Source organism: Sciurus vulgaris, assembly GCF_902686455.1.
Source record: "Sciurus vulgaris genome assembly, chromosome: 3".
In the NCBI taxonomy this organism is placed as follows: domain Eukaryota; kingdom Metazoa; phylum Chordata; class Mammalia; order Rodentia; family Sciuridae; genus Sciurus; species Sciurus vulgaris.
Window position 1 is genome coordinate 109688467 of NC_136463.1, and position 17876 is coordinate 109706342.

General features: G+C 36.8%; 1 protein-coding gene and 1 long non-coding RNA gene across 4 annotated transcripts in view; one reads left to right on the plus strand and one right to left on the minus strand.

Annotated features, from left to right (window-relative positions):
- Nucleotides 1-462: 462 nt before the first annotated feature.
- On the minus strand, nt 463-1960 carry LOC306657943. 2 transcript variants are annotated; one of them, XR_013762925.1, is made up of 3 exons: nt 1822-1960; nt 1665-1740; nt 463-679 (listed from the first exon to the last, which is right to left on the minus strand). It is a non-coding gene; the product is annotated as an uncharacterized lncRNA (long non-coding RNA). The 2 variants fall into 2 exon arrangements; XR_013762926.1 differs by lacking the exon at nt 1822-1960 and having other exon boundaries at nt 1665-1796.
- Nucleotides 1961-1975: 15 nt separating this feature from the next.
- KCNJ3 (potassium inwardly rectifying channel subfamily J member 3) overlaps nt 1976-17876 on the plus strand; it is a 142227-nt gene continuing 126326 nt past the window's right edge. Inside the window, exons 1-3 of one of the 2 annotated variants that reach the window (XM_079134479.1) lie at nt 1976-2115; nt 2839-3595; nt 13791-14007. In XM_079134479.1, coding sequence (XP_078990605.1) covers nt 2894-3595; nt 13791-14007 — 919 coding nt within the window. In that variant the 5' untranslated portion in view covers nt 1976-2115; nt 2839-2893. Of the gene's footprint in view, nt 2116-2458; nt 3596-13790; nt 14008-17876 lie in introns of those variants that run through there. The other variant, XM_079134480.1, reaches the window with a different exon arrangement.

The window sequence follows — 17876 nt, forward strand, 5'->3', positions numbered from 1 at the left end:
TCTTGCTCTCACAGAGCCTGCATTCTATACTTGGTAATGATGGGGGAGAGAGACATCAAACAAATGAAAATAGCAACTAGAAAAAGTGTCAGAAAGAAAATGTACACCATTGATGTGGTAAGTAGTACCTGGGAAGATGCACTTGGGATTAGAGCTGAATGACTTGAACAACCAACAACATGGAGTGGTAGGACAAAAACAATGCAGGTAGAGGGAACAGACAGTGCAAGATGCCCAGGGTTGGGTTATTTTGCCTTGATGTGTTGAAGAAATTGGAAGAAGACAACCTGTAAAAGGAAAGTGAGTTAGGGGTGGGGTTGTAGTCAGAGACTAGATGAGAATAAATGTTAGTTCACAGCATGGTGCCAACTCCAAAAACTCATTCATAATCTCTCCTTGGCTTTGTTGAAACTTAGCAGTCAAGTATATAACATCGCTCACAGTAGAAATAATAAAATGATATTCGTCTCTCTCTTTTTTATTTTTTTCTACCAATACTGGGGAAATGTAAAACTATCATTTTTTCAGAGGAGAAAAGTGGAGCTCAAAGTTGTTCAGCTACTTGCTCAAGGTCATTCAGCTTGTACATGACACAGCCAGGATCCAAATCAGGTCTTATGATTCCAGGACCAGAGCAGTTTTCACTTCCCACGGTGTCACTTTCCCTTCTTATGTAATCCTAAAAGAATAACAGAGAGTTACTGACCTCTTATCAGAGAGGCTGCAGGAGAAGTGTCTGTAACTGGTGATAGATATTTTAGCCAAATGACAATGTGAATCCTCTACTTATGGCTGAGGAGGTGACATACACTTGTGTGCACTAAGAGCTAGGGTTAGGGAGGTGAAGAGGAGAATTTATTGATGAAAAAGATTATGTGTTTATTTTCTCTTGCAAAAGACTCTGAAAGCAGCCCTTTGCTTTCCAAACAACATGATTTGATGACTTTCCAAATCATCACTTTTATGTATCTGGACTGAATGAAATATGCCATAAGATACCATGACATTTTAAACACAAACATGAAATGTGATAAACATACTGACATTTACTCATGGGCACTATATTAGCTATTTCTGCACTTTGCCCCTCCATTAAGTTAACTGCCAGGCTGGGGCCATTAAAATCCAGATTTCTTTCCTCAATTACAGCCACCCATTAACTGTAGGTATTCGGAGTCTTTCTAATTGAGCCATTTTCAGAAAAGACTGGACGCATCCCTATTAGTATCTTCCCTACTTTCTGCTCCCATCCAAAGGGCCCTCTGCTTTTTGCAACTTTGAATTTTGAATATGCTTATCTCACAGCCAGTTGGGATCTCTGTTTATGATGCATCCCCAAACCCGGAATCCGTTTAAATAAGAGCCCTAGTTATAGAGACATATTGTACTTTTCTTTCAGAGAGCAGCATTTGCTGCTTGTTGGGGGCTTTCTGACTGATGCGCGCAGGGGCGGGGTGGGGGGGATGAAGGAGAGTTGGCTGGCTTTTGGGAGCAGATTTAGAGCCGCTTCTCATTGGAGGGGCTCGCTTTTCCTGAGCTGCCAGACACTGCAGGCTCAACTGAGGCGCGGAGGTGCAATTCAGGCTGGTGGAGCAGCGGGGGAAGGCAGGGACAGGCGGGGCTAACGCGGCTCTGCAGCTGATCACACGCACCAGCACACACACCTCATTCCCGCCGCCCCTGCTTGCGCCTCTCATCCTGCACCCTGGGCCACCGAGTCACGGACAGGGAGTAGGGTACCTAGGAAGGAAAAGGCAAAGGTTCAACGGAGAGGCAGAGGAAAAGCTGAAGTGGCGCTAATGTTTAACCTGAAAGTCTGACCTGCAGCCCAAGGCTCCAACCTCCTCCAGCAGCACCGCTGTCGCCTGGAAGGAGGGCACCGCGCCAAGGAACCCCAGAGTCCCGTTCCTGAGCCAGCCTGGGGTCAGCGCGCTAAGATCTTCTGGCAAGGACAGTGTGGTGCCTTCAGAGAAGTGCGGAGCTTAAGGGACCTGCATTGAAGCTCTTCATGGTACACCAGGAAAAGTAGGAAGGAGGAAAATAGCCTCGAGCACAGGGTGCGAGGCCAGGCTGCTGCTGCCTCTTGCAGTGCGGACTCCTGCTCTCTCTGGCTGGGTGAGTGCCCCAGCTTCCCGCACTCGCCTGAGAGCGTGGGTGGCTAGGGGGCCTTCGAGGGTCCACCCGAGGGCCTTGGTGGCGCTTGTGGAAACTCACCCGCCCGCTCGAGCCAGGCGAACACGTCTCTGGAGTCCGGAGCAGGGGATTCTGAACCCCGAGGGCGTGGGTAGGGGGCGTTGCACCACTGCCCAGCAGAAATGTCTTTGGGCGGGATTTTGGCTAAAAGATAGGAGGCGGGAGCGCCAGGGGCAGCCGAGAGCCGTCCCGGGGGCAAGAGATCAGGGGAGGGGGGAGGGTCTGGTACAAGCAGGTAAAGCCGCTTCGGCAGCCTGGGGAGTTGGCAGGTGGGGTGGGACTTGTCTGTTAATTCATTAATTTTAAGCAGTCAGTTTGGAGGTGCTGCAGGATAGTCAGGCAGACTGTGGAAAGGTAAGAGGTGGCCCGGGATGCCGGTGGTGGGGGAAGAAAAGAGGATCCTGGAAAAGCTTGGAGGCAAAATTGCACTTGGGTTCCTGGTCCTTGCATCCCTCCTGCCTTGAGTGCGGGAGAACACTTTTGTTTTAATACTCAGCTTGGAAATAAAGCCTCCGTCCCAGGGGAGAAAGAGGATTCTGCAGGGGGCAGAGACTGCAGCTACCTGCAGGGTGTGCCCCCCACCCCACGAACGACCGCTTTTGCCCCTTCCCCCACCCCCACCTTTTTATTGGTGCTGGTTTGCAGCGCTTGGCTCCTGCGTCTTCGCTTCGTATTTGAATCTGGCTCGCCCCTCCATATTATGTCTGCAATCCGAAGGAAATTTGGGGACGATTACCAGGTAGTGACCACCTCGTCCAGCGGCTCAGGCTTGCAGCCCCACGGACCGGGCCAGGGCCCGCAGCAGCAGCTTGTACCCAAGAAGAAGCGGCAACGGTTCGTGGACAAGAACGGCCGGTGCAATGTACAGCACGGCAACCTGGGCAGCGAAACAAGCCGCTACCTCTCGGACCTCTTCACCACGCTGGTGGACCTCAAGTGGCGCTGGAACCTCTTCATTTTCATCCTCACCTACACCGTGGCCTGGCTCTTCATGGCGTCCATGTGGTGGGTGATCGCTTACACTCGGGGCGACCTGAACAAAGCCCACGTCGGCAACTACACGCCTTGCGTGGCCAATGTCTACAACTTCCCCTCTGCCTTCCTCTTCTTCATCGAGACCGAGGCCACCATCGGCTATGGCTACCGGTACATCACCGACAAGTGCCCCGAGGGCATCATCCTCTTCCTCTTTCAGTCCATCCTCGGCTCCATCGTGGACGCCTTCCTCATCGGATGCATGTTCATCAAGATGTCCCAACCCAAGAAGCGCGCCGAGACCCTCATGTTTAGCGAACACGCGGTGATCTCCATGAGGGACGGAAAACTCACGCTCATGTTCCGGGTGGGCAACCTGCGCAACAGCCACATGGTCTCCGCGCAGATCCGCTGCAAGCTGCTCAAAGTAAGTACTCCCCTCCCCTTCCCCACCAGGCGACCTCCATCCCACTAGTAGAGCGATTAGTTCACCTGAGAAACACCTTCCCCTGGTTTACCTATCACCACAGGTAAACTTCTTGGGGTTGGGGCGGGAGAGAGGAGGGAATTGGGCGAAGAGCGCAGTTGTCAAGGTTTTTTTCTTTCCCTACTCACTCTTCTGCTCTTATTTATATCCATTATTTCGGACGTGCTTGTATTACTAATAACACTTAAGGAGTGATGTGGGATCCTGGAACCTTGAGGGAAATCAGTACCTCGTTCTTCTGTTCCTACCCTGATGCTCTGCTATTCTGAGCGCTTTTGATTTGTTATCATCATATAACTCCATTAAACTTGAGGTACTAAGCGAAACTGAACAGTTTTATTTAGAAGAAATAAGATGCTGAACTTGCCTCAACTTTTGTCTGTTATTTTATTTCTTTCTCCTCTCCCCCCCCCCAGTAATATTAGCCGTCATATTCTTACAGATCCAGTACGTTTAACTCTGCCTGTTCAACTTTTAGACACACACACACACAGATCCAGGAAGCAGTTAATAAAAGTGGAAGAAATCACACCTGGTTCTTTTAATTTTTTATTTTTATTAAATATTTTCCTAAAGAAGTATTATGTGAAAGTCTGAGTGCTTTTCCTGTAGAGCCTCTTGTTAATTTTATTCTTAATTGCCTGTTTCTATGAAGCCTTTGTCAATTATAGATTTCACTTGAAGCTTTTCAGCATCCATTAAAGAAGATTGCTTCCTACCATCAGTAGTGTAAATGCTAAAACAAATTGCACACAGAGTGGTTATTAAAGCAAGGTTCTTGTACTCGTTAGAGGGCACCACCACAAACAAGAAAAGTCCTCCCTAGTCACTCATCATACTGCTGCTGTGAGGAGAAGAGGGATTATAACCTAGTTCTCTCTCTAGGTGTCAATCACAATTCATATAATTTTTTGAGGGACTTTCCCAAGTAGTTTTCTAATGTTCATAAATTGAAAATGATGACCTCAAGTAAATAGTTCAGAAATTGAAAATGATTTATTTGTAATTAGAGCACCATAGCCAGATTTGGAACTCGATATTAATAAAATGACAATCTGATAATTATTTAAGTTGAGGTTTTTGTCTTTCACATTTTATTTATTTATTTTTTACTGTATGAGTATTTATTACTTTGCATAGCCCCAACTTATGTTGTGGTTAAATTGATCCAATGTGCTTTATGAAAGTTTTGCTCTTGTATCATTTTCATTATTTACTAATAAGATCTTATCCTAATTTTGCTTGACCAAGTTGCTCAGCAAAGTGTTTGAATTAAAGCAGTTATCTTGCCCTGTCACGTCACATATGTGTATTTATAATGCTATATACAGTAAATTAACTTTATTTTGTACCTCTGAGTGTAAACTTATCAGCCTGGCTCTGATTTACATTTTCATTAAGAAAACTATTAATAACTATTTTGATTATATTTTATTTTTATATTTAACCCTAATGAACTGCATATAATTTTTAAAATTTAACTTAGCATATTGTTTTGCTGACCAATGTTTAAATTAAGTGGGTTGATGGATCAAGTCAGGCAGTTGTGTTGTAGGTACATTTATTTTGGTGGTAATTATTGTATGTGCTCATTTCTATTCCTAGAACAAGATACACATCTCTCTCTCTTTTTTTTTTTAGATTAGGCCTACTGAGCAGATAGAAACACTTTAATTTTTAGAAGAGTGCCAAAGTCTCTGTCAAGAAATCCATGTTTATGTATCACTCTGAGACTCTTATTGAAGAGTAATTCACCTTATTGTCAGTGGAAATTCAACAGTAGACTTCACAGGTTATTTATTGTTGTTGTATAGTTTTTCAAATATATGTTTATTTATTAAAACAGATATCTTTTCAAGGCAACACATTTTAGATGATTTAAGTGCCATCAAATTGTATTCTAACAAAGGAAGATAGAATTTGTCTATATATCAGTTAACACACACACACATATGTGCATACACACACACACACACACACACAAATACAATGGGTCCGAAGTACCCAGTCTCTACAGTGGTAGGTCACTGATAATGATTTTTCTGCATAAGGCCATGTATCACATACCATAAGCAGAGTCTTGATTAAAAATAAAAGACGTATAGTGTTGACAAATTTGGAGCAAGGTGCTATATTAACACAAGGTGATAAAAGAAACATCTAATTAAAATAATAGGATAATAACTCCTATGAAATCCTTTACTATTGATTTGTTAGTAAGGTGTCAGTGTTGGAAGTAAAATGATTGACATGTGGTATTAAATTTATATTTAAACAAAATTATAGTGAAATTCTCTAGGTTTTATGAAGAAAAGAGGTTGATCACTGGCAGTTCTTCATTCCAGCCAGTAGTATAGCTTGTTTGAAGTTGTTTTTTCCATTAGCCATGGTAATTAAAATGAATTTTTTTAGATCTTTTAATTTCCTTAGACTTCATTAAAAAGAGTCATATTTTAAATTGGGGAACTGATAACATTCAGCAAAATTGGAGTAGAGATTTGGCTTTAACAAACTGTTTTCATTTTCTCTTAGGGACTAAATCGAAGTGACCTAAAACAGTCAGCTATGTAATGAGAGAAAACCTGTACCAAATCTTAAGTTATAATATTTTGCTATCATTTTTATACGTTCTTCTTACTAAATATTATTAGGTATATTCACTCTCCTGTTTTAAATCCCACAACATTTTAGATGTAAAGTTTATTGTGTCTTTAAAACAGACTATATGATTTTTAAGGCAAAAAGAACAAATATATTTAATGATAATAATTAAAGCACACATATATTCTTCCTATGATATAACATCACAGATTTGTCACTTTTTCCTTATTTGCTGAGTAAAAGCTTCTTTATTGGCATAAATAGTAGTGTTTTCCTTAATATTTATAAAGCACTGTTAGATTCTTAAGACACTTAAAGCATGGATATGACTTTCTAATACTTGCTAATTTTACATGCATAATTCTTTTGAATTTCCTAACTTTGATGGAAATTTTATTCCTAACTTCTCTGCTTAATTTTTAATTAGGCTTTTAGCTTATTTCAAGGCAAATTTTATTTCAGTTCTATTCTTGACTTTCCAGTTTGAAAATACTAAAATTTCTTTCAGTAACAGATCGTCCAACTCTATTCCTGGAGAGGTCAGTCCTTTCCTACTCCAAAATAAAGTAGATTAAATAAAAAGTACAGGATATAGTTGTTGAAGTTATTAAAAATCTATAATTTATGTATGAGTAGAGCTATGAAAAGCTGTTTCAAAGTAAATGTTTTTAATCTTTTCATCTTCTGGTGGCCATATTGATATTTAACTTAAATTATCAATTTTTTTTAGTTGTTTTAACCTAGAGAATATGTATTAATTAGAATTGTGGCTATGCTAATTCAATGTTTTCATGTACAAAATTTTTAAAAAGATGTCTAGATTAAGGAGTTGAAGTCTCTATAGCTCAAATTCTGTACCCTGAAATTTTGTATTGGGTTTAAAGGATTTGGAAATCTCACATATTCCTTTTCATCCATTTAACACTAAAGATTAATTGCCTTAGACATACAACTAGTTATGGGAAGAATTAAGTGATCTTTAATGCACTTTTCGATAATTTATTATCCAAAGGCTGTCATATATCTGCATATATCTCATATATGCTTGTATTTACCCAAAACTTTTTTTATATAATGTAAACATAAAGTCAACTGTGGTTGCATCTGTATTTTGAAATAGACAAGGATAAGTTTTTCTCATGGAAGCATAATCATATTTCTTCGTATTTACATTCATTGCCAATAGTCATTTTTCTTAGGGGGTCAGCTGTACACATTTTAAATTTCATTTATTGAAAGGTAACTGAGTGCATTCCTTTCCTCTTCTAACATCACATGCATTATTTTTATACATATTTTTCTGGTATCCATTTATATGGGTACTCATGATTGGATGCTGTGTTGTTTTTCCCATATGAATGTGATCAAGTGCAGATGCAATAAAAAATTTTGCCTGTAAAACCTTGAAGTACTTGATCATCTTCATATATCTTAACTCTTTTTTTTTTTTTTTTAAAGTTCAGGAGACCTAACCCAGGACCTTGCATGTGTTCAGCAAGTGCTGTACCACTGAGCTACTTACCCAGCCCTATCCTAACATTGTATTAATCTTTTTACAACAATTATTCATAAACCAAAAGATTCTTGGATTTTTATCTTATATTTATTGACTTGTCTTCACTCCATATCTTAAACTTAAATGTGATTATGTTTTTGACTCTATGTGACCCTGGTGACTGATTTTTTTACCAACTGATCTTGATTTTTAACTTGAATTTACTATTAATCTTGAGAAATTGTTTTCTCTTTAATTCTTTAAAAATTAAATCCTCATGTATAATACACATATATAATATGCTGTTTTTCTTAATGTGGTCCAAGCTGTTAGCAAAAATATTCAAGGGATACTGAGTACTTCAGATTTCTCAGGGGCAAGGTCTCCATTTTGTTCGGAGAATTTTTACCATTATAAATTCATTATGTCTTTAAAAAATAGCACAGCTACTATTTAGCCTAGCTTGCTTTCTCTGACATAAGTACAATAATTCTCTAATAAGTATAGATCTTGGGTTCTTTCTAAAATCTGTAATTATTATTCCTTTTTCTAATAGTAGTAATATATTTTGTTCTGCTTCTTTTATTTTTTTTTAACATGGTTCCTAAAATGTACAGGGTGGTACTCAGAGAATAAAGTCTGAACAGAAATAAGGATTTAATGACCCACAAATAAACAGCAGTAGGTAAGAACAAATGATAAAGAGAAGTAGGAAGAAGTCTTTGATGGATTGGAGGGTGTTTGGTAAGTAGGTGGGGAATGTGCAGGAATGTACAAGTAGGGTTACAAATTCTGCCCATGGCTATTATAAATTCTACAAAGGGCCCTCAAGGAATTATAAAGCTGCTCTTTCATTTGAATGGTATAAATGCCTCCCATAATCTATTAGAAGATAAATTACGTTTTGTTCCATATGTACATTCTTTTCATGAAAATGAACACTCTTATGGGTTAATTAGCTAAGCATTTAAAACCCTTATTTTAGACTTGATGTTGGGCATAGTCCTTCACCTGAGTGTTCATGAAATTTCAAACTTACAGAGCCCAAATAAATATACAATTTTATCGTTTATTTATAGTAGACTATCTAGATAGAATTCTAGGTCTACAGTTTTCTCTACCTGACTTAACTTTTGATATGGTTGTCAGAGCCATTATCATAACCACTTTTAGTCGTGGAGACACTTTTTTCTTGATCCTGGAATGTGTTTTGGAGTTGTTTCCTAATGTTTGCTTCCAGATAGTATTCTGACCTCACTCCATGTATTTCTCTTTTTGACTTTACCATCTACTCACCATACTAAAGAACACACATACATTCGTATTTAAAGAGGGTAAATAAAATTCCAGACAAAATGGTGGGAAGGTTATAGGCAAGAATGACCTGCCTTCTCCATCTTAGTATCCTTTCCTTCCTTTCTTGACAACTGGCCTTATAGGTCCTGTGCCATTGGAAACTTGTGGTGGCGCATGGATCAAACCTTGAAATATGATAAAGAGTAAATCTGAAGAGTCAGGTGGTAGTGAACAAATGCTTTATTCACAATTCCCCAACCTCACTCCAAGATAGTAAAGAACACACTTAACAGCTCAGATGGGAGAAAGGCAGCAAAGATCTGGAGTGTATTGGTGAAGCGTGGCTCTGGAAAGTGAATGTGGTCACTTAGCTACCTATCCCCCAGAAGGAGGTTGGCCAAGTGTGGGTCTTCTTTTGCCAGAACAGTGCTAAATGTGTACCCTAGGACAGTGTGTGTGTGTGTGTGTGTGTGTGTGTGTGTGCATGTGTTTGTGTAAGCCTTCAGCAGTTTTTCCTCTGTCATATTAAAGCTATTTGTCTAAAAGTAGCAGGACATGGTGGTCCCTTGCAGGCATACATGACTTTCCATTCATTTTTCACCTGCAGTGAGAATTGAGGTTTATTACCTTACAGTCCTTTTTGTATTCCAAGGAAGTTCAAAGTCATTTGACATTAATTGCTTCTTAGAAATTAATACATATAACTGTAAAGTAGCACAATCCTTAAATTCTATGTAGATCCATTTGCATGTAATGGAAATGTGTATAATTTAAATATTGATTTATGTTCTTTTTATGAAGAATAACTTAGAAATTATTGCCACAACCTAAATATACAAATTCACTTCAAAAATCAATGATGTTCATATATTGGAGTAGTAAATTTTAACAAATTTTAAGCCTAATATACCCCAGTTTTTCTTAGAATGCCAAGAATTTGTTATAATTCAGTCAACCAGCAAAGTTTTAAAATGTTGAAACCATCTTTATTTCTTTTCTATGATTCCAGAAAATTGGAAATAAAAGTTATAGGAAGTCATTTTCAGTTCATAGTTTATTCAAATTATGTTCTGAATTTTTAAGAATTATCAATGTCCTATTTATTTGTCTTTCTTCTCATATTTTCTTATTCATTCCATACTTTTTGTGATTCCAATGATTATTTCATAAAATAGAAGTCAACCTTTGTGAACCGATTTTTAGAAATGTTAATAGTTTACATTTATCTGAATTTTTATCAATTGTTTTTATTTTGAAAACACTTTGCATTATTGTTGTTCCATATCATATCCATTTATACATTTTTATCTAAGAAATGATCATGGTTCTGTGTTCCTTTTACAGTTAGGAAATTCATAGAACTAAAGAAGATAATTATACCCAAGAACAAATGACTCTTTTAATAGCAGGCTTCTTTCTGTATCATGAGTCTTATGGTATAATGAAGAAAGATTAAATTTTTTTATCTAAAATATTCTGCTTTTATCAAATGTCTCCAAATTACAACAGTGGATTGCTAAATATGATAATATGAAAGTAATGGAGTATCAGTGCTACTGTTCTCTTATACATTCAAGTTATAGATTGCAAATTGATATTAGAAAGGCACTGACTTAGTTCACCCTTTACCTTTCTCCCTTTCCCTTTCATATACATGTGCATATCAAAGTTCCTTAAACAAATACCTCTCACTTCACTTAGGCAATTTGAGAGATTTGAAAATAGTGACAGTATAACTTGGCTGTAGTCAAGAGTTCAGACCAACAGTGGCAGCTCTCCAAGCAGCTGCCACACCAAAACCACACCCTTGGCTTTTGACCTTAACCAAAGTCTTCTTTCTAATTCCAATTAGTAATAGGCTTGATAATCTATTAGAGTCAAAGATACAAATGAAACCAGGGAGATGAACATATTTAGGTTCAAAATTGTTGATGGTCTAATATAAAAGAAGAACACCTAGATCATAAGATTGTGGATATGTGGAGTGAGTCTCAGTCATTTAAAGAAAGGTTAGATTATATATAATACAGAGGAAAACAATTTTTGATGTATGTGGAGAGACTACTACTTATGTGAAAAATATGGGAGCATGGAAAACATGCCTATAATCCCAGCAGCTCAGGAGGCTGAGGCAGGAGAATCATGAGTTCAAAGTCAGCATTAGGTTAGTAATTAGTGAGGTCCTGAGGAACTTGGGGAGGCCAATAATATATAAAAAGGGCTAGGGATGTGGCTCAATGGTTTAAGTGACCCTGGGTTCAGTCCTCGGTATGTGTATATATATATTTATATATTTATTTATATATATAAATGTATGGTTCAGTCCTCGGGACCAGTATATATATATGTGTAGTTATTAGTACTTTTTCTTTCTGTCACATATTGGGAAGACCTGAATGAGATACAAATCTTGACAGGAAGTGAGGGATGACATGAAATCATTTGGAGCATATAGAACAAGTATTTAAAATCAGAAGGTATGTTGAGCTTGAATATAGCAGATCCATGCATATTTAATTCTAAAAAAATAGTTTCATTGGGTTTTCTTCTACATAAATAATATTCCTGAATACACTGTTTTGCTAAAAATGAAGTTTTTCTTACCACTGACATTCTCCTGATGATAGCCTGCCTGTTTCTAGGCCACTTCATTTCATATTTATTGAATGATTTGTTGAATGTTGAATAAAACAGTAACTTACTCTAAAGCCCTTAGAATGAGGTATAGGTATAAATAAATACATAAAATGGCACAAATATTTGTATTGGTATGCATATAAGATAATTAGGAAAAAAATCTTTTTTGGAGAAAATTATTTTTAAATAAAAGAAAAAATTAGTTTTTAATGAATTACCATTGTAAACACTGTCACTATAGTACAGGAAAAGCATAGCTTAGAATAGTCAGTAAAATGACCCAATTTTGGTCACTAATCAGAAATATCAGAATACCACCTTGTGTTTATACAGCACCTGTTTCTAACTAGATGAAAGAACAATGTCAAGGATTTTGTTTTTATTTGGCTTTTATTCTGTTATAGCAATCAATACTTATGCAACTGTGCAATTGGAAAGACGATCTCATCCATATTTTACTAATTGGGAAATAGGTTTGCAAACGTAGGTGACTTGAGAAAGCTCCAAAGAGATTTTTCATGCAGCCTTGAAAATGCCTAGTTTTCTCCAACATTGGTTGCTAGAGCTACTATTTTTGTTTTTACACCTTCAGTTTTTTTTTTTTGCTTTTCTCTTTTGATCAATAATCATTTTCTTCCTCCTTTTCCTTCTCCACCTTTTTCTCTCCTTCCTGTTTCTCTTCCTTGTCTTCCTTCTCCCTTCTTCTTTTATTTTTTAAAAACTCTACCCAAATATTTTAGAAGAAAAGTAGTCTCAATGTTTTCATTGGATTTTCTTCTACATAAATAATATTCCCGAGTAACCATAAAGTAGCCTTCCTAATTGACTAATTCTGTTAATTGAATTAACAATTGCTTTTTGTAGCAATTGCTTCCTAATAAACTATCACCGATTTAAAACTCTTCTTTCTGTTTGTCAAAGGACATGTTACTAAACCAGTTACCATTTTCAAACTCATTTACTCAATCTATAAAGCCAGTGTATTTCTTTGAACCCTGAAGAGTAAGAATTTTGTCTTTACGGCATCATTTTAATGGAAAGACTAGTCTTACAGTTTCAGTTTTGTTTATTAAATTAGCTTTTGAAAGAGATTGTTAAAAAAATACTAAATTCTTTCAAGTCCCACTTGTCCAGCAGCGTGGGCTTCTCCCTCCTTTCTTTTTTCAGTACAACTTCTGACTACCCAGCTCTTATTTCAACACCATCATTTAAAAGTTAAACTTAAATGTTTGCTTATATGTGATTGCTATACATAACCGGTATGGAAAACAAAATAAAAATGAAAACAAAGATGATAGGATTACTTTCATGGATTACTGATTTTGAAGTCATGTTTAATTTTCATTTAGTCAGCATGTGGGAAGTTTGCAGAACTATGTTGATCAACTACAGATTAAGATTGTATTTTAATTAAGTTCAATTTAACACAGTTTTTCATTATGCTTTAAAATTCATACATATGAAAGTAAACAATTATAATACAGTTTATTATTAGGATTTTGAAAGCCATTAGCTAACAGCATTAGCCTTTTATTTTCATTGCGTGAGCTTTGGTGTACCTAATTTAATATGATACCTTTACACTTCTACTTCAGTTTATATTCATTTGTTACTTTTCCAAAGTCCTAGAAAAATAAATTCTTACATTGTGCTTTTTAATAATTTGATAAATATCTTTTTATGTGATGGTCAACCTTTTTCAGCTCTAAGTAACTACATAACAATTGCCTATTTGCTTTATGAGGAAAGAAAATTCTGGCATGCAGTGAGTTGTCACACAGTGATTTGTGTCAAGCTGTAGCACGTGTATACTCACACAGTTTGTGCTAACAGCCATTGTTGGACCAGGCATTTCTCCAAAGCTCACGAGTTAGGGAATGGTAATTATAGCAAGTTGTATATTATAAATAATGCATGTATGTTCCACATGAACTATGTGGGATTTCGGCCCATTTGCTAGAACATAGCTGCATAATGATTTGTTTGGATTTTGTTGCAGATGATTGATAGTGCAGAATGTTGGCAATGATGTAAATTACTGTTGGGCTGCCTTGAAAATTTCAGTACAAGTGGTGATTTCTTCTCTTTTTCTGTGTGCTTGTCTAGTCTCGACAGACACCTGAGGGTGAGTTCCTTCCCCTTGACCAACTTGAACTGGATGTAGGTTTTAGTACAGGGGCAGATCAACTTTTTCTTGTGTCCCCCCTCACAATTTGCCACGTGATCGATGCCAAAAGCCCCTTTTATGACCTATCCCAGCGAAGCATGCAAAGTGAACAGTTCGAGATTGTCGTCATCCTAGAAGGCATTGTGGAAACAACTGGTGAGTAAAAACATAGATATGCCATCAAGTTTCTTTTACATAATTGCATTATATTATATGCACAATACCTGTCATAAATTGGTCTAAATTACTTGATTTCATAATAACAAAAGTAATGACTTGTTTATCTTTGTAACACTGAGTTGAAACGACTTTGCAAATTCAGCTTTATTGTTTTGATGATTACATGGCTGATATTAACATAGGAAAGCTCACTGAAAAAAAAAAAGGAAACAGAGATGCTGCCTTAGAAATGATTATGTTTTTCTGTTTTAATTATAAACTTGGATTTCCTATAATCATGATTTTTCATTAAAGATTTAAGATTAAAAAAAATTCAAGGTAATTAGTTATAGCCTGAACCCAATGTGCATATTCTCCCCTTGGGGTTGGTGATTGGGGTGTCATTGATAGAGCTTCAATATCTATTATGTGCAAACTCAGTGGAAAATTCCCTCTGTCTTTGTGTGTGTGTGTATGCATGAAAGCAGCATTTTAATTTCAAAGTGGGTCAATAGATTTCCTCAGCTGAACCTTGACTAGTTTTGTTTAAAAAAGAGAGATTTTCTTCTTTTTCTGCTTCAGCATAGCTGTTTGCTATATGTTATTCCTTAAGAGGCAAATACCATTGGAAGGCCCCAAATACTTAAAATTTGTTAGTCTCTGAGGAGAGTTAGGTTGGCAAGGGAAAGAAACAATACATAGAAGTAGATTATTTGGACCCTAAGCATTGCCCAGTTGGTTTGGAACCTGCTGAATACTTGAAACCAACAATGTAATCTCTGTGTGTATATGTGTGTGTGTGTGCATGTGTGTGTGTATGTGTGCACATGTACACTCAGGTCTGTTTTTCTTCAGGTAATTTAGAAAAGCAAGAAATATTTTACCTATTAACTTCTTTCTTCCAATGTCATCTTAATCCTAAAATGCTATTACATGTAAACTATAACAACATTGAACTTAACATTGGCAGGAACATCAATTCAGTCTTCATACCAATGTGTAAGATCTTTGATTATACATTACTTTTGTCTAAGGTGCAAGGAAGCCTTTGTAATTTTTTCACTTCTGTCATATAATGTGTATAGAAATTTAAGCAAGATAGTCAGTCTCTATAAACTTCTTTTCTTTCTCTTTAGAGAGGATAGTATGTCAACGACCTTAAAGCTGCTCCTTAACAATTTTTTTGTGATAAATGCTTCAGTTTAAAAATTATGATTTTAGTCATAAAAAAAGACTTACCTCATCAAACCATAGTTGTAATTTGATTTCTGTCTACTATTTTGTGATTTGAGTCCCCCATCCTGTTCCTCAAGTTAAAATTAAAATGATGTCATCATACTTTTCTAATGTCATATATTAGTGAGCAGTGAAATCAATTTATAAAGGTTCAGTCCAAGAAATCCTTACATTTACTGTACATTTTATACATCTCACTTATCAAAGTAATAATGAATTATTAGAGCATAAGCAATACATTGGCATTTTTATATATTCCTATAGCATTTGGTTCTTATATTTTTGAACTCTTATGTAAATCACTGACATGAGTAAATATTTTGTTTCAATTGGTAGCTTTGTGGTCCTATATTAGATCTATCCTAATTATTCATTTATCTATCCATTTAGCCTTAAATATTGTATGTATTTATGAAGAGCGAAATCATTTGCATTCAAAATCACAGCCTAAAGATGAAATATTTCTCACCCTTTTTTTGTGTTTCTTGACCTTGATGTGTTTGAAAAATTCAGGTCAGGTATTTTGTGGAACATTTCTATTTGAATAAGTTTGGGGTTTTCTTAATAATTTTTTTGATTTTGATGGGCATTTTAAGAGAATGTTGAAGCATTTCTATTTAAAAATTTTACCTATATTTCACAATTAGTAAATAATGTCCTATATAAGGTCATGAGTAATTTTGTAATATTAATTATTCATTAGGATTATAGATTTCATTTTAACATCTTCCCCTCTTGCTTTTTTTTTTTTTTTTTTTTTTTTAATGAACTGGCAGAGAATACTATCCACAGAAAATGTGAAAACTTGGCGAGAGACTGAATTTCTTATTTAGATATTGCCTTTCATGGAGAAGAGATTGAAGTCTGTTTCCTTTTAACCTCTTAATTAAGCCTGTTTTCTAGATCTAATATAGCAAGACAAACAGAAAAACATTGCTCATAATTTATAGAATTTATTTGTTGGAAAATGTATCTGACATTTTGTTTGTGTATCTGCCCTAACTAATTAAATTCCACACTGTTCAAACTCTGTAAAACCTGTCTGTTTCCAGCCTTCCTTGAACCTGATAAAAATAACACTGACATTTGATACCCATTTGAGCATTTAAAGTTTTATTGACATTTATTCAGATTCATCTTTAAAGATATTTCCTCTTCATCCCTTCATTAAAAATAAAATCTACATCTTCACCATATTTATTGTTTAGAATAAGAGAGGATTTGGAGGGTTTGTTTTAAGAGAGCAAGTATCCCATCTTTTACCTCTGAAGTTCTTTGGTGTGGAGCCTTGCAAATAAACTTTTACTCGATAGAGCTTTCCATCCTATTTACCACTGAAGTAGCAAGAATTCAAGCATATGTTCATTCACCAGATAGGTGTTTATTGAATGTATGCTGTGTGCTTGGATATATTTGAGATATAGTAGTGAATGAGACAACAGAATCCCTTTCTTTCTGGGGTTAGTGTCCTAATTGGAAGAGGCAGACCACAAAACACAAATAAATAAGCAAGATACTACCAGGTAATAATGTTCCAGGAATAAAGAACAAAGCAAGACAGGGTGGTGGGATGAAGAATGTGTGCAGGCTACTTTAGGTTGATGATCAGAAAAGGCCTCTCTGAGGAGGTGGTGTTGGTGGTGTTTAAGCTGAGTCCAGCTCTCCAGAAGGACCACCTGGACTGGTTGGGGGCAGAGTGCGGCAGGCACTGTGGAACAGCTGGTGAAAGTGCCCCCAGTTGGGAATAAGCTTGTTTTATTCCTGGAACCAAAAGAAGGCGGAGGTGGTTGGAGCAGAGTGAACAGTGTGGAGAGTGAGGTGAGAAGCTAGAGAGGTGGAGGGGCCACCTCTGCACTGGAGATAATTTTATTTCCACCATCAGGGACTTCATCAAATAGCATAGTAATAATTAAATAATTTCAAAGCATATATAACAAAAAAAAAACCAGTATTGTTTCTGGTGGGTTGCACGTAGTTTATTTAAAAATCAGTAACCCTAATGTCTTAGAAATGCATACCATTTCAGTTACTACTTTCCTTTTAATCGATTCTTCCCTCTGCTCCCCAAAACCCCTTTCTAACTGCTCTCTCCAAGGCCATTCTCTGCTAAGAATCTTCTAATCTCATTTACTTACTGCTTCTTCCCATTCCTGTGGTCTCAGCAGGAGTGGTGGGGAGGCAGGTGAGAAATTAGAAGCTTTCTAATTTCCATGGAAGTTTCAGCTTCCTGCCCAGAATTATTAACTTTTCCTTATTTCTTTGCAAATACTCTTCAGTGATCAGAGTCAAGGATTTTTGCTCTCCTGACTTCAAATGAACTGGACTTTAATGCCCAAGATTTGCCTCTTATTCATGAACAACCTTTGCACCTTTTCCTCTCCAGCAAATTCTGAAATGTTGGTTACCTTTAACTCTTACTCTCTGTGCTTCTTCTCCCAGGAGAGAGAGCACTGCTGGAGGCAAAGCATTGCAGATTTGGCTCATTAGAACTGGATGCTTTCAAACTTCAATCTGGTTTCTGCTGCTATTTGGCAGTCTTTTTAATTGTCTTTTCTGTACTCTCAGGCTCGCTCCTCATGGGATCTATTTTAGACCTTTTCTCTCCCTCCATGCCCCCAGTCCCAGCTGTC